At 36.8% G+C, this 21,739-nt stretch overlaps 1 protein-coding gene across 6 annotated transcripts in view; it reads right to left on the bottom strand.

Annotated features, from left to right (window-relative positions):
- LOC127807847 (uncharacterized) overlaps positions 1–21,169 on the bottom strand; it is a 35,608-nt gene extending 14,439 nt beyond the window's left edge. The window contains exons 1-5 of one of the 6 annotated variants that reach the window (XM_052346002.1): positions 21,035–21,162; positions 6,027–6,236; positions 3,949–4,024; positions 3,720–3,847; positions 112–192 (exon numbers count right to left, since the gene is read on the bottom strand). In XM_052346002.1, the coding sequence (XP_052201962.1) occupies positions 112–192; positions 3,720–3,847; positions 3,949–4,024; positions 6,027–6,170 (429 nt within the window). In that variant the 5' untranslated portion in view covers positions 6,171–6,236; positions 21,035–21,162. Of the gene's footprint in view, positions 1–111; positions 193–3,719; positions 3,848–3,948; positions 4,025–6,026; positions 6,237–21,034 lie in introns of all 6 variants that reach the window. The other 5 variants (XM_052346006.1, XM_052346003.1, XM_052346001.1 and 2 more) reach the window with 5 other exon arrangements.
- Between the last annotated feature and the right edge of the window lie 570 nt (positions 21,170–21,739).

Genomic DNA, 21,739 nt, shown 5'->3' with positions numbered 1-21,739 from the left:
TTTCATTTTTCTCTAATTTTCTGTAGAAAAGAAAACACAAAAACAGAGATAAAAATTGGAGATGGAAAACAGAAAACATTCTACCCAAGTAAACAGGTCTGTGGATTTTACCTTTGCATGTTCTCTATTCATAGCTTCCCAGATGATTGTCTTGTAATGAATTTCTTCCTTAGTGTTAAGATATCTGCAAACCTGTATGGAGTTTCATTTTACTTTGCAGTTGCGAAGTTATCCAAAAGTACATCAAGAACTTTATAAATTTAAGTCAACAAAACAACTATTTTACAAGAAGCTACATACAACACATAATAGAGTAAATTACATAAAAAAATACCAACCTTTTAGCGTGTTTTCAATTTAGAATGACTTTGATTTTTTAAATAACCATACTCAATTTTGTTATTTATTTCAAACTATGCCGCTGTTAACTTCCATCTGTTCTCACCGTTAAAGTGATGACTTGGACTGCACCTGCAACTCATTTCCCTCCTTGGCTGCATTCAGAAACCCCACAAACACAATGCTAGTGGCAAGCAGACGACACCAATCACTGGCAGAAAAGCCATGAACAGAGCCGACTCAAAAGAAGGATAAAAGCATTCCATTGTGTTGGAATGCAAAAGTGACACCATCACAAACACAATCACGGAATTGAAGGAAAAAGCTCATTTTAAAGTTTAATTGGGATTTGGTGTGGTGAAGCTATTGCCTGACAAGGAATCTTGCAGAAATGGATTGGGAATAAGAGATGTGCAGTAATGTGAAGAACAGAGACAGTGAAATGGAGAGAAAGACCTTTTGCTTCAGCAGCAAGAAAGGAATTTGAAAAGTTTCTGCAATTAGAAAAAAAAAGATGTAAGATTTTCAGGTAAGGTTGTTGTCACTGTCAGGAAGAAAGAGAGCTAGATTAGGGAATTTTTTTTCTTGCAATCCAGTGAGAAACTTAGTTGGAAATTAGAGAAAAACTGTAATACCCCGAGAGCCCAGAGAAATTAGTATATATCGAGGATAGTGTAAGAAAGGAAACAACACCAGCTGGATACCTTTTGGGCTGAATGTTGGCAAAGAACTCTCATGTTAAGCGTGTTTGACTTGGGGTAATATAAGGATGTGTGACCCCCTTGGAAAGTTCGTGTAGGCCCATCAGGGTAAGTTGTTCCGGTCCTTCCTATCGCTCGACCGGGGCGTTATAAATGGTATTAGAGCCGACCCCCGATCCTCTGAGCGCGATGGTGGGGCAAACCTTAGCGAGGAGGCTGAGTCTTGAGGGGGCTGTTTGTAGGCCCCTATGGGGGGTGCGTGCAGGCACCTTAGGTGAATCCCACATCGACCATGCAAGGGGAGAGATCTGGGACTGGTTATAAGGTCGCATGACGAGGACGTTATGTGCTTAAGGGGGGAGAATGTAATATCCCGAGAGCCCAGAGAAGTTAGTATATATCGAGAATAGTGTAAGAAAGGAAACAACACCAGTTTGATACCTTTTGGGCTGAATGTTAGCAAAAAACTCCCATGTTAAGCGTGCTTGACCTGGGATAATCCAAGGATGGGTGACCCCCTTGAGAAGTTCGCGTAGGCCCATCAAGGTAAGTTGTTCTGGTCCTTCCTATCGCTCGATCGGGGCGTTACAAAAGCTATGATATGTATGTATGTGTGTATGCGCCAATTCATATGTGCTGCATGAAGAAAGTGTTGTCAGTGAAATCGTAAATAGTGAATTGGGTTGGAATTTCCATGCATGAATGTTAAGGATTGAATGGTGAACTGGAGGAAATACGCATCAAGGCAAGGTTTATTTTAGTAACCATTTTTCTCCATTAAACTATAAAATTGAATATATATATATATATACACACATGTACGTGCGCGTATATACAGAAAACAAAGCAGGGGCAACAGGAGTTATAATCACACATGGACCTCATTCCTTCCCACCAGACCCTAGTCCCCAATGCCATGCCTCCTTTCTCGATCTTCCTCACCATTGTCTCCGCCATTGGTTTGTTCCATTGGATAGTCGTCAGTCCATTGGTTCATTGATTTTCATTCCATGGTGGCAATTTGTTTGCTAGAAAGAGTGTTGTTTCTGCCAATAGACTAGTCAACGGTATTGTGGAAGCTGGCAAAGGATTAGTTGGCAACAGCAGTGGAGAAGGTAGAGTGTTGCCGGAGGTGGGAGGGGATGTGAAGACTCGGTCAAAAGTTAAGGAGATGACATGTACAATCTCTGTAATCAAAATGATGCCACCTGTGCAGTCCACATCACTGCTTAACGGTAAGAGTACACGGAAGCAAATGGCATTATGCTTTTGAAACAAATAATAAAGTTGAGTATGGCTATTGAAAAAATTAAGTCATTCTAAAATTGGAAAAACACACTAAAATGTTGGTATTTTTATGTAATGTAACCAAACAGAATAAAGCTGGAAGCACACGAGAAGCATACAGAAACAGCAGAAAAGGTTATCTTTCCTAGGGAACCTGCAAACAATATTTGTGGAAATCTGAATTCCAATGTTTCCAGCAGCACCTAAGAAACTCAAGGAAAATTATTAAACATCCAGAAACCATGGGCTGCCCCAAGCCTATATCTAACGAGCTATTTCTAGTTGTGCCTTCTGCTGAGAGAATAATAAAAAACAAAAGTTGGAATGTGAGAAAGTAGAGGAGCAGAATATGAACCTAATCTTATTAAAAGATAAGAAATCAAATTTTCTGCCAAAGCATTTGGTACATGATAGATGCGATATAACCATTTACTTTTTAATGTTGTTAATGCTTCTTTAATTTGTTTTTGCCTTACTTGGTTGAATGCTTCTGTACAACTTTAATTAAACACACTTGTCAATGATAGCATTCACTTGATTAGTATTAATTTGACGATTCTTAGTTTGCACATCACATGCTTTCACATTACGTACCTGCAACCTTTACAGGAGATGATGTATACATATAAAAACATTTAATTGTTTAATAATTGAGTTTACTGGAGAGTGAGCATTGGTAGCAATACTAGCAAAGGTAAGGTGGCTCATCTGTGAGTGGGAAGTCATATATTTGAGTTAGGTTGCTTACACAAACAAATTTCCCTCAACCCTTTTATAGCAGGGAGCCTTGCAGATTAGGGGCAGCCTTTTAATGAGTTTAATAAACATTATAGGCTTTAGTTTTACTCCAAATTACTTTGATATCTATCCAACTTTTCATCATTTTTTTCTTGTACTTGTTAAATGTCTTCAAATATTCTAAAATTATTTCAGTTTCCACAATACAGGAAACAACATAACAGAGTGGAATTTTAATACTTGGTTAGAAATGTAGAATTCTGGAGGTAAACTGAAGGTAGAAGCAATGGAATAACTTAAGATTAACAGGTCTGAATTTTCTTTGTTTCCTAGTAAATTATTAGGAAATTTTCAGAGTTTAACAAACTTCTATAGAAAGCATAACACCCATGATAAAAATAAGTTCCCCTGTGGATAAAAATATGAAGGGGAAACAAAATCACCGGAAAAAAGAAAAAGCAACCAAAAACAAAAATCATTTTCAAGGAGACTTCATGACAAACCTGAAAATATTAGAAAAGGCATAAATAGAGGGAAAGTACTTTTTTTTCTCTTCACACTTTAAAAAAGATCATTGTTTCTTACGAATTAAGTGGCGCAGGGTCAGACCATAAGAAAAAGCATTTTATTGAATTGTTGAAACATCTTGTATACCTCAGCATCATCTATATCAATAAGGCTTTCTGACTTATCAATTGCTCTCACTTTACTACTTCGATCCTCATATCTCTGTGGCTGTCTAGATACATCTGCATTTCCATCTTGATGTCCATTGTGAGCTTCTAAAACATCAAAATGTCATGTCAGTTTTAGTTTCAAAGTCCCTCCCAACAACAATGTATGGCAGGAGTATTTTGCACAATAAATGAGATCATTCCCATACCCTTTTGGGCATCCAGGTTTCTGCTTCTCAAAACATCTGTACCTACTTCCAAGGACCACCTGGCTTCTTTCTCTACCTGAATAAACAGACAAAAAAGCAGAAGGATAAACAAAATCTAAGATCTTTTTGAACATTTAACAGTACAAAACCAGAGCAAAGCATAAGAATATGCTACAAAATCCTAAATGCCTTTGCAAGTCTAAGCCGCGTAAAACATCAAATTTACCTTTGAAGCATGTAACTGGTGTCTTCTTAAATAATTCTAGTCATGTCTGTTCAAGCTAGGGAGGTATTTTGGTGATCTATGGCAGCAACAAAGTGGATATATAGCTTTGATCTGGAACATACTAGGTTATCAGACCCCAAAATAGATAGTCAGTTCAATTGTCATGAAGCCATATTCTAAGATTTCTTCAAGTATTTATGCTGCTAATTCAGTTTCCTTTAAACCCTGTGATACTTCAAGGTTCAACAATGCCTCCTCCCTCAAACCAAAGAGAAAGGGATGCAGGCTAAAATAGTAAGCCATAGGCCTTCTTTGATTCATATTGTTGGGTCTACATGTATTGTCCTGGGCTTTACTTGGATCATTTTGTTAGTCAACTACTTAGCATTTAGTTTTAGAAGCATAGCTGTATTGGCATACAAGAACTAAGCAGGTTATCTATGCCTTGTGAAGATAGATTCACTAAAATTTCTGAACCTGTTAAAAGGCTTACGGGGATGGTATGATCAGATGTTCATCCTCAGCAAAAAATCATCTTTTTTTGTAAGGTCTTCTTTTCCTTTACTTTTGGCGGTTTATGAACTTTCAAACCTAAAGAGTGAGCAATTAGTTTTTCTGGCCAGTTATTGGGTGGTTTGGTAACCGGATTATTTACAATGCAATAGAACCAAACCAAATTTTTCAAAAAACCAAATTAACCATATTAGCCAAAATGTCAGAAATATACCAGAATAACCAAATTTTATTTAATATAACAGAAAAAACAATGACAAAGTACCAAGCCTTTTACCCCACTATTTGGGATCAACTACATGAATTATACATTCATTTCTATTTATGGCCTCATCTTCTGTAAGGTCCATAAAATTAATATCAAACCTAAGTGTCTCCCACCAAGTTCTCTTTGGCCTTTCTCTACCTCTCTTGCTAAATACTTGTCCCATTCTACCCACTCTCCTCACAAGAGCCTCTATTGATTTTCTTCTCATATAATCAAACCATATTAATTGTGTCTCACACATCTTATCTTCAATAGGAGTCACTCCGACATTATAGAGTCACTTCTAATATAATAGAATTGAAGACAATTTCAGGATTTACAAATCTGAAAATAACAAACAGAGTCCAAAAGCTAAATGAAGAAGTCCAATTAAAATTTGCAAATCCAAGCCATTATGCTTGTTTGATCATGCATGCACTGCTTGTCACCTTCAGATAATCCACCAAAACCAGAAGCAGATTAGGATGAAATGGAATAACAAGTAGCTACTGAAGAAAAATATCTTGCTTCCTGATAACAAATAGCTGATCCTATTCAACATTTGCTCCCAACACACACGAACAATAATAACATGATCACATTCAATATTTTGGTCCCTTCAACCAAGTACATATATTTCAAACACTGCTACTGGAGAAAATTTCAGATGCAGAAAAAAGAAAACGCAGCTTCTGGATCACAGTTTCTCTACATTCTGAACTTGAATTTGTATATAGAATAGAAACATTAAGGAAAAAAAGAGAAACAAAAGAAAAAAGAAGGAAAGGAATAAAGGAAAGAAATTAATGAACTCGAATTTTTTATTTGAAAGAAATCAAGGATAAGGGTTTCAGATATTCCCAATTTGGAAGTACAATTTCCTTTAATTTCACACTTTAAAGCAGTTAGTCAAGAAAAAATCATCAGACAATTACTCCAATAACATTATTTCTCAAGTAAAAAAAAAAAAAGAGCCACAACTAGGTCAAGTAACAAAAACAGACAAAGGGTCATCTACAATAATTGAACATTCCTTTGATGATTTTCCAACTGCAATTATCTGTTTACACATAAATAGATGAAAATTTTGACCTGGTTTTTGGAAGAACCAATCAAAGCATTATCCAAGGTGCTGAGAGGGTTAGATGAAGAAGAGGACCCAGGAACAGCACAAGCTGAGCCACCAGTCACCAGTTTGTGCATCGCCATGCTCTCTCTCTCTATCAGTCCTTTCATTTTCTTCTTTCAATTGGACCTGGCTTGTTGTTATCAATCCAATCTCCTATCTTTGCGAACCCCTTGCTTTGAAAGGTGGCTAGGGTTATGTGAGAAACACAAGAAGAATGGGGAAATTGGGAAACAGGTGTATTTATGTCGAATGGAAATTTTGTAAATAATCCAACTTTTACGGACATTTTAATAAATCAATATAATTTTGGTTATTTCGGTCATTAACTGAACTTTTTTTGTCAAAAACCAATTTTTTTTTAAAATAAAACCGAACAACACAGAATTACCAAAAAGAATGAACCAAATTAACTAAAATTCATTAATTCGGTTCAAAAAATCAGTTTTACTCAAATTGTGCTCACCCCTAGTCAAACCTCATAAAGACCACATAACCACTTTTTATTTATAGAAGGCTCATTACACAAGTTCTAGTTTATAGACTATTAAGTCACAGATATTTAACCATAGCATGCAAAAACAACATAACCATTAAAGCTTGTTCTTAATTAACAAAGACAAAGAGTTCTCCTCAGCCAAAAAAAAAAAAGATTAAGAATTCTAGTTACTCCAGAATTTTATATATTTAGTAAATTTAGAGGATTAGGAATGCTATGTTTTGATTTTGTTTTTTTCTTTAATTTGATCCCACATTGGTAAGGTTATGCGAGGATGTAAGTACCTCAAACCTGCAAGGATTGCTTAAATTTTGATTATTTATTTTTGAATATATAATCTCCAATGATGATCTCCTTCCTCTTCTCAGTTTCTCCTCCTCCTTCCTTCCTTCCCTTCTCTTCTAAGATCTTCCAGTTCCAGAACTAAAAGAAACTTCTGCAACCTTCTACCACCAGTACACCACGTCAACTGCACAAATTTTTGGAAGCTTCTGCCTTAGATTTTGTGCAACCATTCATTGTTCATTGTTATAACAAAGCCAATCCAATCATCTTCAACATTCCTTAATCACATAACCATCAACTGTACCAAAGCCATCAATGCACCCTCGATCCACCCTTGTGAAGACCTTTGGTGGCCACTGGAGTCACAATCAAGCTCACCAAAAACCAGAAAGTCACTAGACTCACTACCATATCATCAAAAAGCCTCGTTAATGCCTCATGTCCTTGTCAGAACCCCACCTAACACTTTGGAGCCTTGCAACATTCTTGTCGAAGCTCTCGCTTTGAGTAAAGGCCTTCATCAAAACTGTTGAAGCCTCCAGAGAACCTTCTAAAGATCATTGTCAATCATTTTCAATAATCACCTAGTAGGTTAGTCAAGGCCCTTCACTAATTTCCCTCTAAAGTTGCTATTTGCATCACCAAAACCTCTTCAAGTCCATCATCATCACTGTTCACCTTCATCAAAGCTCCTTGAACCAGTATCAGCCATGGGAACCAAGCTCGAAGGCATTCTCCTTCATAGAAAACCTCTCTCAAAGCCAAGCTCACCTCTTTCAGGGAAGTGACCACAACTCGTCAACACTACAAATCATCTAAAACCATTGTTGTTGCATCCTCTCAATCCCTTTCCCCTTGCTAGTAAACCTAGTTTTCTCTCTTGTTTATATGACCTTTTGGCCTTTACCTGATTGCAAACCAACCCTTACTCGATATCCAACCCAAACCCTTTACCACTTGCAAACCCACACCCAATTGAACCAACAAACAAATTTGATAATCCAAGTTGATTACTGACCCATAAAACCCAATTAGCCTCACATTTTACCATATATGAAGCCCCTTTTCCCATTTCATTAGCCCAACCCACAAGAAACCCAAACTCAATTCCATTGTGCTTATATTTGCTTATTAGCTAAAATTAATAAGATTTGCTTTACGTCCATTTTTATTTTCCTTCATAGCTAAGAGAGAGATAGAGACATGCCCACAAAAAAAATACTTACTCTATTTGTTACTACTTACAACTTGAGCATATTTTTTTGTTATTGACATTCTCATTTTATTTAGATTTCAAAGTTCTATTATTGTGCATCATAGTAGGTTTTTTTTTTTTTTGGATGACCTAGGTGTTCAAGCTTTGCTCGACTATTCCTGAGAGAAAGCAATCTTCCCCCCTAATTAATGCTCCAAGTAGATTCAGATACGGTCACAATCTATACACACTTAAAGTTGGACTTTCAGAAACGACTCCCCTCCTCACAGACCCCACCTTTATGTCGTGCGGACGGGAGCCCCAGAGGGGTGACACAGCGCACCATAACCCTGCCTCCACGTGGGTGATTTGCTTTCTAACCTTACTGTTGCCTTGCAACAATAATTCTACCATCCAAGACACCACAAGGATTCGAACCTTCGATGCTCCTATTATCCTCCTTGTGCTTTAACCATGCCCATGGGACGGGATACACTCAGAGGTTTATTGTTTGCATTCAAGTTGCAACTTGAGTCTTCTCAACATTCCTTATTTTTTGCATGTCCTTTATTTTTCCTTCCCAATATCACCTATTTTTTACTTACTCCAAACAAACACGACCAAAATTTCTCCACTGCACCTATAGATGTAGATTCTATATGAAATTCCATAAAATCAATGAAGCCAAAGTGAACAAACTCGAGGATATTAAAAACCAAAATGACCAAGCTCTAGAGTATTGTGGGGCCACTTTTGGATTAGTTGGCACAAGTCCTTAAACAACTAGGTAAGTAAACTGTAGGAGGTGATAAATTCAATCTCTCCATTTTAGTTTGTTTGTTATTTCTAAAAGACACTATGGAAATTATTTGGGACTAGTTTGAAATTCATTTTTGCTTTCAAACCCCTGACCAATGGGCAAATTAAAGTTGTTAATCATAGTTTCAAAGATTTTCTTAGGTGTCTTGTAGGAGAGAATCCTAGTAATTAGGATTTGATCTTACAAATTGCCAAATTTGCCTATAATAATTGTTAATTAGTATTATAGTAAAAGTCATTTTGAGATTGTTCATAGTTATTTCCCTTGAACCCCTATTAACCTAGTGACCTTACCCCATAAAGCCCAAATTTTGGAAGCAATAGAAACCTTTGCCCAAGACATCCATGATTTGCATGTTGAGATAAAATTGCAATGAGTAATGTTGATTAAAAACTTCTTGTCGATGTGCATCATAGAATTGGGGAATTTAAAAAAGGTGACTATACATGGTCCATATCCAACCTAAGCATTTCCCTAAACATTCCTCCAAGAAATTGCATGCTCAATCTCGTGAGCCATTTTCCATCATTCCTAAACTTGGATATAATACTTCTTTACACCATTTCTTGAATATTAGCCATGCTTTCAACATGCAAGATTTCTCACCTTATGAGGACACTTTTGAGCCTTCTATTTTAACTATTAGCAATTTAGCATACCAACAGATCACTAAATCCCTTGTTTCTCGCACCTTTCTTAGCAAAGTGGTGTGATTGACGTTGCATTTGATGATGAGATCGTGGCTTCATCTCACGGAGGTTATGGCAAATTTTTCATCAAGTGAAAAATCATCCAAATTCAGATGCTACTTGGATTACCAAGGAAGATTTTCTAATCTTAGATCTTGAGCTCTTAAGAGTGGTATTTGCAATCCAACTTATTGAAGTCAAGTTCTTTTTAGCTAGAGGAAAACAATAGAGGGTACGGAAACAAATATTTTGGGAAATATTACTATACACAAAAGTATAGAAATTAGTATTATTTCTTTTATTTCTTTTGTTTATTTCCTAATTTCTTTTGTTTACCTCATGGTCAATTCTTTAGCTATTAGGTTTTATTAGAATCATAATTAAAGTGTTTTATTAAAATACCAAATAGAATAAGATTATGCCTATTGTTGCCTAAATACAATTGTTTTTTAATGTAATTAAGAGTAGCTTTTGATTATTGAATTGATATCAAGATACTGAGTTGAGTTTTTTTATTAAGTTTCCTCGAATTTGTTCTCGTCTTCATTTGGGTTCTACATCAATTTGCTTCTATGCACTCCATCATGGATTGAAAAGAAGTCAGCTCCAATGAGTTACACCACAAGTATCAATATAAGAGCTGTGGAACAAAGTCTCAAAAAACTTCCTTGGTAATCCAAGTAACATCATCTACACAATCATTCCAATTGATTAGGAATCTACAACGACCACTATGGGAGGAAGCCACAATCTCATCATTGAGCACGACATCCATCACATCCCTTTGTTGTGGAAGGTGAGGAAAATGAGGGACTTGATGACTAGCATGTCAAATAAGCATTGGAAACAAGACTAAAATTCATATTACCAACTAAATAAGCATTAGGTCTAAGTTTACAAATTATGTTTGGGGGCATGCTTACATCGAATGCAAACCATGACATACTCAAAGTCAATGCACATCAGCAACAAGCTTATAATCAACATTACTCATTACAATTTTACACCAAATCTCAACACGTAAATCATAAATGTGTTTGGCAAAATTTTCAATAGGCTCGAAAAGTTGAGCTTCAAGGGATAAGGGCAAAAGGTAACAACAGTGCAAGAGGAATAGCCACAAGCAATCTCAAAAAGATTTTTACCACTGGATTGGTTAGCGAAGCTACTATAAGCAAATTCAATGATTGGCAAGATCAAATCTCAATTACTAGGCTTCTCTCCTACGAGACACCTAAGCAGAAATCCCAAACTACAATCTATGATGCACGGAAACGTCTCAGGGTACCGTTTCAGTATTTTCGAAACATTTCCTGTACTGAAACGCAAAGTAATATCAAAAAAGTATTTTGGGGCCATTTTGTAATATTAGGAAAATATCATAAACGTGTTTCCGGTTTGGAAATACATTTCGATCCACGAAGAGGTTAGAGATAGAATTACATTTCTATCCACAAAGAGGTTAGAGACGGAATTTTTCCATCTCTAACCATGTTATGTTTGATTATTTTATTTTTTTAAATTTATTGTTTGTTTTTAATTATTAAGTCATGGTTCATGGATGATAGAGCTTATGTTTATATTTGTTTGAATATATTATGAAATTTATGTTAATTTAATTTTAGATTGAATAACTAATTTTTTTAATTTTCTATATTAAAAATTATATTTACAAAAAGGCCCATATTTTTTTTATTTATGCATTTCTCTAGCGTTTTTGTTTCCTACTTTTTTGAAAAATATTGTTTCCCCGTTTCTGTTCCATATCGTAACCATTTCTCGTTCCAAATTCAGTGCAACTTAGACTACAATCAACAACCTAGTTTGGCTATCAATTAGAGATGGAAAGCAAAAATGAATTTCAAACTAGTCCCACATAATTTCTATGGTCCTCCAAAAATACTAGAAACTTGGCATCCCTCTTACACACGATAGAAGATGGTAATCTACACAATTTTAACAACCTCTTAAAAGAACAACTTAGCAATGAGCTAAGCATCAATTATTTTACAAATAGGAAGCAAATGTATTGACATACCCAACATATCCTTGAAGCTTGAATTGAGAAACATGTATTTGATGGTGGTTTTATCAATGGCCTTATCATCCACACACACTTCTTCCAGATTCATCAGTCTTGGGGGTTAAGGGGGCAAGTATAACATAAGGGCTAAGGCCATGACAAACAAAACCATTAACATAAAGTTCATTGACTTGCCTATTTAACTCAATCAACGGGATATTAATGTCTCTCATAAGTGGCAAGTCATAAGGAAGCTCATTCCATTCATTACTATTAATAGTCTCAGTCAACACACACCTCACTGTATTGACATGTTTATTTCAAAATCATTTTCTACCTCGTCCTTTTCTCCAAAATACTCTCCAAGGATCAAGTACTTGAATACCATGAAGAGACTCACTAAAATAGGGAGACCCAACTAAATCACCCGTTATAGGTTGTACACCCAATTGTTGGCCAAGTTGTGCCAACATAATGAAATGTCACACATGCACCAACATAACAAAATGTAGTCCCATAATACCCTCAAGATTATTCATTTGAATTTCAAGAACATCTACAGTAGTTTACAAGAATTGAATATTTTGCGGGTTGCAAGGGAGGAACTATGCTTTTTTTTATTTGGGCAATGGTAAATCAAAGTAGGTGATACATGCTACGCAAAATAGGTGATGTAAAATAAGGAATGCCAAGAAGACTTAAATTACAACTTGAATCCAAACAATAAATCTACTATAATGCACAATACCAGAAGAATGAAATCTAAAGTAAATGATCATGATAATGTCAATGACATTTTTTTTTTTTTTTTTTTTTTGGGGGGGGGGGGGGTTTAGGTCTCTCTCTATTTCTCTTAGAAAATTAAAATAGACTCAAAACAAAATTCACTAAGTACCTAATAAACAAATATCAATCAGGTGTTCAAGTAGAAATTGTACAAGCAAATTTGAACATGAAGTGATGGCGAAGGTATGGGGTCAAGAAGAAATTAGGCATAAACAAAATCAACTAAGGGGCTTGGGTTACAAGCTTATTGGGTCAAAGAAAACTCAAAGGTCAAAGATTTTGCAATTTAGCTAAGGGTTTGGCTACATTGGCTAAAGGGATATACGAGTGGGTTTAATGACAAAATATAGGTTGGGCAATCAAGGTCATTTGGGGTTTCAAGGTATTCAACCAACAAAGCAATTGGGTAAAGGCCAAAAAAGGGTTATGGCTATGGCATCAGAAGGTTTTGACGATGGTGGTGCGAACTTTGCAACTTTCTCTACAAAAGCTAGAGACCTATACAAAAATAGGTCTAATTCAACACAACTTGAGAAACTATGTTATGATTAGGAGCTCTTTTGATAACTCAAACAATGTTTACAATTGCCAATCTCTCACACTCCTCACCCGAAATCAAACCAAACAACAAAAATAAAAGACTAAAATTGAAAGAACATAATTAAAGGAATGAAAACCAAAGAAAGAAACAACCAAACCACAAGAAGAGACAAGCGATATATTCTAGTTCGGATTGCAATTGTTGCAACCCTACATTCAGTGTCCAAACACCCACCAAGTAGAGATGGCAAATGGGCCGGCCCGGGCAGCCCGCCTCACAGCCCGACCCTGCCCGATACTGTAGCAGACGGGCCGAGCCGCCTAGCAAAATGCGGGTCGTGCCGGGCCAGCGATATGTGGCTCGCAGCTCGGCCCACCAAAAAATAAAAAAAAAATATTTAAAAAATTATGTGTTAGAGAAACTCAAAGCTCTCCACGTATTTTCTCAACTCAACTAGCTCACTATCAAACCCAAGAACACACTGATAGAAAAACGCACAAACAGAAACACACACACAGAGCAAGAAACACTCAAAGATTTATCCTGGTTCGATCTTGAAATCCAAGACCTACATCCAGACTGCTAGGCACCAATATAATCCACTATCTTGAAACATCCAAGGGATGATTATAACGAGAACTGAATCCCCTCCTACCCATATACACTGAAAGCTATAGAGATGCTAGGGAATACAAGCTACAAACCAGCCACTCCCTACCTCTCGCACTCAATCCCGAAATCAAGACAGAAAACCGGAAGCTATACTTCACACATACGCGCACTAAAACCTCTCGCTAAAACTCCTTTCCCACAGCCCCTATTATTGGGCAATAGGGGTGTGGATAACAAGCAAGAATAAAAAAAAAAACTAACTGACCAACTGCTTAACTGATTTAACTAATCTAAGAGACAGCTGCCACCTTCTAGAAACAAACCTTCTAGAAGAGAAATTTAATCTAACGATAAAGCAGAAAAGAATTATGCAGCAATACAAAGATACATGTTTACATTTAATCTAATCTAATACAAATGACACAACAAATTCTCCACCCATTTGTACTTCGATTAGGCTTCATCTTCAACTTTGAAATGACTTCCACTGCGTAGCATTGTCACTGCCCTCTTGGATCTATCTGAAGGATCCTCATGCAGTGTCTCAGCTTAGCTGTAGGAATTGGTTTTGTAAACATATCTGCTACATTGTCTTCACCTGCAATCTTGGTTAGAAAAACAGTTTTATCTTCAACAATTTGCCTTATGAAATGATGTCTTACATCTATATGCTTAGTCCTTTCATGATGGGCTTGATTTTTAGACAAATGTATAGCACTTTGACTATCACACATCAGATTTGCCTTGACATCTACCCCTAGGAGCTCACTAACTAGACCCTTAAGTCGCATAGCTTCTTTTATAGCATTAGCTACAGCTATGTATTCAGCCTCGGTGGTGGACAAAGCTACCACATGTTGCAAGCCTAACTTCCAACTAATTGTAGAATTCCACAACTAAAAAACATAGCCTGTTGTGGATCTTCTCTTGTCTAGGTCGGCATCCGAGAATCCTAGGATGCTAGCTTCATCTCCTAACTTAGCTCCACCATAGGTTAAAGCATTTCTTATAGATCCTTTAATATATCTAAACATCCATTTCACTGCCATCCAGTGAGATTTCCCTGGATTTGCCATAAATCTGCTGATGATACTCATTCCATGAGCCAAATCAGGAAGAGTACACACCATGCTATACATGATGTTGCCTACAGCACTAGAGTATGGAATATGGTCCATTTCCCTTTTCTCTTCCTCAATTTTAGGAGACTAGTCTGAGGATAACTTGAAATGAGCAGCAAAAGGCAGACTGACTGCCTTGGCTTCAGCCATGCCAAATCTAACTAGAAGCTTTTCTAAGTAGGATTTTTAAGAAAGATATATCTTCCTATGGAGCTTATCTCTTAAAATTTCCATTCCTAGAATTTTTCTAGCTTCCCCTAGCTCTTTCATTTCAAATTATTCCCTCAATTTATCCTTGAGAAGCTGAATTTCTTGAGTGGATTGACTTGCTATAAGCATGTCAACTACATAGAACAGTAAATATATGGAAATACTAGAAGTGATATGCTTGAAATAGATGCAACAATCATAGGAACTCCTAAAATACCCTTGGCCTAACATAACCGAATCAAATTTTCGGTACCATTGCCTTGGGGACTGCTTAAGACCATACAAGGACTTTCTAAGCAAGCATACTTTCTCCACCTCTCCCTTAGCTTCAAAACCTTTCGGTTGATTCATCAAAATCTTCTCCTCTAAGTCCCCATGGAGGAAGGCTGTTGTAACATCCATTTGCTCAAGAAATAAGTTCATTTGAGCAGTGATGGCTAGGAGAATTCTTATAGAAGTGTGCCTCACAACTGGGGAGAACACTTCATTAAAATCAACTCCCTGAACTTGAGTGAAGCCCCTAGCCACAGTCTAGCCTTAAACCTAGGCTTGGATTGATCTCCTACTCCCTCTTTAATTTTATACAACCATTTGCAGCCTACCACACGCTGCCCTCTTGGTTTTTCAACCAATTCCCAGGTGTGATTCTTATTTAGAGATGCAATTTCAGATCTCATGGCTTCTAGCCATTTGCCTGCATCTTTTGAGGCCATTGCCTCTTCATAGGTAAGAGGTTCTTCTCCTATGGATTCTGCTGCACCATTAAAGGCATAAGCTACCAGGTCTGGGAAGCCATATCTTTGGGGAGGTCTACGGGATCTAGGCTACCTATCTCGAGCCACATTATATCTATCAGGATTAGGAGGTTCTCTAAGGCTTAAGTCTGCATCACTGTCACCTTCTTCTTCTTCCACTTGAGAGGATCCTTGATCTTGGTCTTAGTTATTTAAAGGTTTAGGATCAAACTGTTCGAAATCTAAGATTTCCTGAGACAGATTTGGGTTTTCACTTGGGATCTCCACCTGAACTGATTTTCCAGGTTCTTTCTGATTTGGCTGAGGTTCATTACTTCCTAATTTTATGGTAGAGTCTTCATCAAAAGTTACATCTCTTGTAACTATGGTTCTAGGTCCATCTAATTCTAAGTTCCATAGTTTGTAACCTTTAACACCTGATGGGTAACCAATAAAGAGGCATTTCTTAGCCCTAGGTTCTAGCTTACCTTGCTTTACATGAGCATATGCTAGGCAACCGAATACTCTAAGATGGGCTAAGCTTGGCTTATGGCCAGTCCATTTTTCATAAGGGGTTTGGAGGCTGATAGCTTTTGAGGGGGTTCTATTTAGGACATGGGCAGCAGCAGCCACTGCTTCCCCCCAAAAAGATTTGGCTAATTGAGCATGAAACAACATGCACCGTACCTTTCCAAGAGAGTCTTATTCATCCTCTCAGCAACCTCATTTTGCTTGGGATTTCCGGGAGCTGTAAGATGTCTAATTATCCAACCATCTTTACACATTTGATCAAACTCTTTATTACAAAATTCCAACTCATTATCGGTTCTAATTACCTTAACCGACTTGCCCTTTTGATTTTCTACCATACTCTTCCATAATTTAAATGTGTCAAAAGTGTTATCTTTTGATTTTAGAACATATACCCACAACATTCTTGAAAAATCATCTATAATAGATAGAAAATATCTAGAACCTCCATGGGTTTCTGTTTGGGCTGGACCCCATAAATCAGAATGTATGTAATCTAGGGGTGCTTTAGAAGAATGGATAGCTGATTTGCTGAATTTTACTTTGGCTGTCTTACCTAGAATGCAGAATTCACATTTAGTTAATTCTATAGACTGCCCAATATCTAAAATACCTTGGCTAGCAAGTTCCTTGAGCCCTTGCTCACTTATGTGTGACATTCTTAGATGCCACAGACTTGCTTCAGATCTAGAACTATTGCTAGCTGCTGAAACTTCACCACATAGAGTGGTGGCCTGCAATAGGTAAATTCCATTCTTTAAAACTACCTTCATACAGATTAATGACCCCTTTGTAATCTGAAATGATCCACCATCACATTTAAACTTAAAGCCATTTCTATCTAGCTCTCCAAGAGAAACCAAGTTTCTCTTCAAATCAGGGATATACCCCACTGAAGTGAGGGTTCTTATGGAGCCATCATGAAGTTTTAACCTAATGTCTCCTACCCCTTGAACCTTACATTCATGGTCATTGCCGAGCAAGACCTTTCCACCATTAATTTCCCTGAAGTTTTGCAACCATAACTTTCTTGGGGTCATGTGGAAGGAACAACAAGAGTCTAACACCCACTCTAGGTTGTCTGAATGTTCACTAACAATTAGGGCTTCCGAACTATCATAACCGGAGTCACAACAGTTGGCTCCACCATCTCCTGATTTTTCTTTATCCGCTAAGTCTTTCTTTCTCTTTGGGCATAGCCGTTTAATGTGGCCTTCTTGCTGGCAATATTAACATTTTATCGGGCCTTTCCCATTTCTAGATTTAGACCTTGATTTACCCCTCTTTTTATTATCCTTTTTAGAGCTTCTTGACCTTACTGATACCGCATCCCCATAAGAGGTTTTCTCATTCATTTTTAACCTAAGTTCTTTTGAATTTAAGGCACCTATGACATCTTCTAATGAGAGCTTATCTCTACCATGTTGAAGGATGTCTACAAAATTTTTGTAGGACTTAGGTAGAGAGTATAACAGAACTAGGGCCTTATCTTCCTCTTCATACTTCACTCCTATATTCTCTAAGTCTAGACACAGTTTATTAAAATCATCTATATGGTCATGCAATTTATGGGATTCTTGCATTTTGAAATTAAAAAACCTGGCCTTTAAGAAGAGATGGCTGGACAACGATCTTTGAAGGTAGAGGTCTTCAAGCTTCTTCCAAATCTCTACTGTGGTCTTCCACTTAGAGACTTCTCGAAGAACTTTATCGCCTAGGCTTAGGATCAGAATGCTGTAAGCCTTTTTGTTGATTTCCTTCTTGACCGTTTCTTATTCCTCAGTCAGCATTGGTACTTCTTTCCCAGTGGTCGCATCTGTTGTCTTGACTTCTTGCTCCAGGGCTCCTTCGAGTCCTTGACTACAGAGAAGCACCTCCATCTTTATTCTCCATAGACTAAAGTCATTTGATCCATCGAATTTTTCGATGTCAAATCTGAAGGTAGATGGTGCCATATCAATTTCTTGAAGAAAGCGAGATTCCTTGAGTTTCTTGAAAAACTTGATCGCCGAAGAACGCTTCTTGGCTCTGATACCAAGTCGTTAGAGAAACTCACAGCTCTCCACGTATTTTCTCAACTCACCTAGCTCACTATCAAACCCAAGAACACACTAATAGAAAAATGCACAAACAAAAACACACACACAGCAAGAAACACTCAAAGATTTATCCTGGTTCGGTCTTGAAATCCAAGACCTACATCCAGACTGCTAGGCACCAATTTAATCCACTATCTTGAAACATCCAAGGGATGATTACAACAAGAACTGAATCCCCTCCCGTCCATATACACTAAAAGCTATAGGGATACTAGGGAATACAAGCTAAAAACCAGCCACTCCCTACCTCTCGCACTCAATCCCGAAATCAAGACAGAAAACCGAAAGCTATACTTCACACATATAGGCGCACTAAAACCTCTCGCTAAAACTCCTTTCCCACGGCCCCTATTTATTATAGGCAATAGGGGTGCGGATAACAAGCAAGAATAAAAAAAAAAAAAACTAACTGACCAACTGCTTAACTGATTTAACTAATCTAAGAGACAGCAGCCCCCTTCTAAAAACAAACCTTCTAGAAGAGAAATTTAATCTAACGATAAAGCAGAAAAGAATTATGCAGCAATACAAAGATACATGTTTACATTTAATCTAATCTAATACAAATGACATAACATTATGTATGTAATTAATAATTATAAACATATTTTAAACATAATAATTAAAAATTATGTTTGCAAAATTATGTTTACAGTAAACATAATCTTACAAACATAAAAATTATAAGTACACATTATATTTGTAAAATTATGTTTACAGTAAACATAAAAAAATTATGTTTGTAGGTAAACATTATATTTTAAAAAATATTTGTTGCATTTGAGAAAAAAATATTTAAAAAATTATGTTTAAAAATTTTAAAATAAATGGCCCACGGGCCGACCCGACTCAGCAGGACCTGGCCCGGCCCGACCCGCCTTGGCCCATTTATTAAGGGCTAGAGGGCCATGCCGGGACCCAATTTCCATTGCCCCAACTCGGCCCACCTCTCTCGCGGACCAAATTCGGCCCGGCCTGGCTTGCCCATTTGCCATCTCTACCACCAAGAGCAGCCTTCTTTATTACCAAGAATGATCAATACAATAGCATGAGTAATTTCTCCTATTCCCGAGTATATCCTACACTTATTCCCCAAGATTACAAAGCTATCTTGTTCATTAGCCTTTCTCTCATAATGAATATCCACTCAATACAATAGAATGGAAATCACTCTCACCCGACTACCTCTTTCCCTCTATTTATAGAATAGGGCGGACATCCCAATGAAGATTTTATATAATTACAATTTAACCCCATAACTTTCACTAATTTCACATGGGATACAATTTCCTATCTAAATCTTCAATAGCCATTTATGTGCATTGCCTTCACTGATCTTCTAGAACTAACTTTATCATATACTCAAGACAACAACATAACAGACTAAAAGTCCGATGAGAGCTCCAATGAGGGTCTTCAATTGTTGCAAAGATGTGGGTGAGAATGTTGATCGAGTCTGAAGAGATCAATGAGGGCCCTTACTAGCTTGCAATAGTTTAGCAAGTGGCTTTAATGTTATCGAAAAGGTCATCAGTGATTCAATTGTGATCTGGTGGCCTTCTATGATCTTTTCCAAAGCCGATGAGCGTTGTTGCTTGGTTGATGAAGAACTCCAGAAATGGTGACAGTTTTCTAAGGTTGTGGTGATGAAGTACCTCTAGAGAAGGACCTGAAAAAGGTGTTTGGTGGCACGAACTTGTAAATTAGGGATTTCCACAATTTTGGCAGCTTCAATGCAATTGTTGATGGTTTTGATGGCAGTGGTCTTCATTTGTTTGTTGCTCTTGTATGCTTCTAAAGTTGATATTTTAATGGAAACTAAGAGTGAAATGGCATGAATGATGTTGTTGTGTGATTGTTGAAGGGATAAAGATGGATGTTGCTGAAACTCCCTGATGACCGAAAGGTGTGGTTGCATAAAGTTTCTAGTTGTTGTGTGTTGATGTTGAATGATGATGAATTAATTCTTTGAATGACGAGAAAATTGTTAGAATGTTGGTTGGAACTTATGAAGGCTATTAATCTCGAAGGTTATGATAGCAATTGATGAAAAACCAAAAGAAACAAGAACAAACAAAAACTCAAATCAAAACTACCTAGCAAAGAAAAAAAAAACACTCAACCAACCAAAACTACACTCAAATATCTCAATCAATATACTGATTCCTGAATACACAATTTCATCTCAAACCAAACTACACGTTTCTCAATCATAATATGGTTTTGAAATTTTTAAAATCACAGTTAAGAATTAACGTATACAATTTCCGTTTCCTTTTATGAGAGACCTATTAAAAATACCGGTCCTAAACCATAAATCAAGATACCAAAAAATACCCATAGAATACCTATATCAGAGTGCATAAGATGGGATTCAAACAAAAACCCAGAACTAAATGCTGGGCCCCGGCTCTTGCTCTTGTTTCACTCGGCTACACTGCAAGGTGGGCTTTGTGATTTACTTCCGTTTGGCCAAATTTCCAGTCAATTGGTCTCTCAGGTTCCCAGGAAGCATTAAAAATTTTGACTGGAACATGAGATATGGCATTGGTTTCTTATTGCTGCTCATTACACCCGCATAAGCACAACTTTTTTTTCTTTTGTTCCCAACAACATCAAGCACGTGTTTTACTAGCGTCATTCATGCGGAAGCAACATACATCCATTAATTAAAAAAGGGAGAAAAAGACAAAACCGATAACCTAAAGTTCAATCTCGACTCATAAAGTAAACAACCACAACACCGTAAATCGTATTAACGACAGCGACGGAAAATAAGGACGACGATAAGAAGACGTAAAAAAACGAAGAGAAAAACAAGAACCCTACCATCGTGAACCTTCTTCTTCAAGGGTTGAGAATCCCCAATCGATTACCAGTCTTGAACTCCCGATAGCACATACTAGCGTGCTGGAGAGGTTTGGTTGCCCTTCTATTTTTCCCTCGCTTCGTTTTCCTTTCGTATCTCTCCTTTTATCGAACGGGCGGTGCCATTGGGCCGTTTCAACGAGCATCCGATACGGGCCGTGTCGTGGGCGAGCCCGATTCGTTGAATTTTCTTTTGGAGCTAAAAAAAATTATAAATTTATTATAATTATGGATGTGAAAATTAAAAAACTTAATAACTTTTATTGAGATGACACTTTTTCACGGTCTCTCGTATTCATGTTTTTGATTATGCAAGAAGAGATAAATCATAGGCATGAAATTTCGTCTCACTGCATAAAAAAATGTTCAAACTTATATACCACAAAATTAAAATCGACATAGCACTTATCCTTATTATCCGATCTATGTTCTTAGGTACACCTAATAACTTTTATTATAGCTTATAATGATCATTGATATTTATCAATAATTAATAAAATTATTTAATTATTAAAATAATATACAATAAATATATTTTATGTAAAAACAACCTGCATTATTGCTGCTTCATTATTGCCCAATAATTCGCATTACCCGTAATAATATTATAAATATTTTGCCAAGAAAACAAATACTGTGAAATAAAATAATGAATTAAGAGAGAAC

Source organism: Diospyros lotus, chromosome 8, assembly GCF_014633365.1.
Source record: "Diospyros lotus cultivar Yz01 chromosome 8, ASM1463336v1, whole genome shotgun sequence".
Classification (NCBI taxonomy): domain Eukaryota; kingdom Viridiplantae; phylum Streptophyta; class Magnoliopsida; order Ericales; family Ebenaceae; genus Diospyros; species Diospyros lotus.
This window is presented reverse-complemented; position numbering and strand designations above follow the sequence as displayed.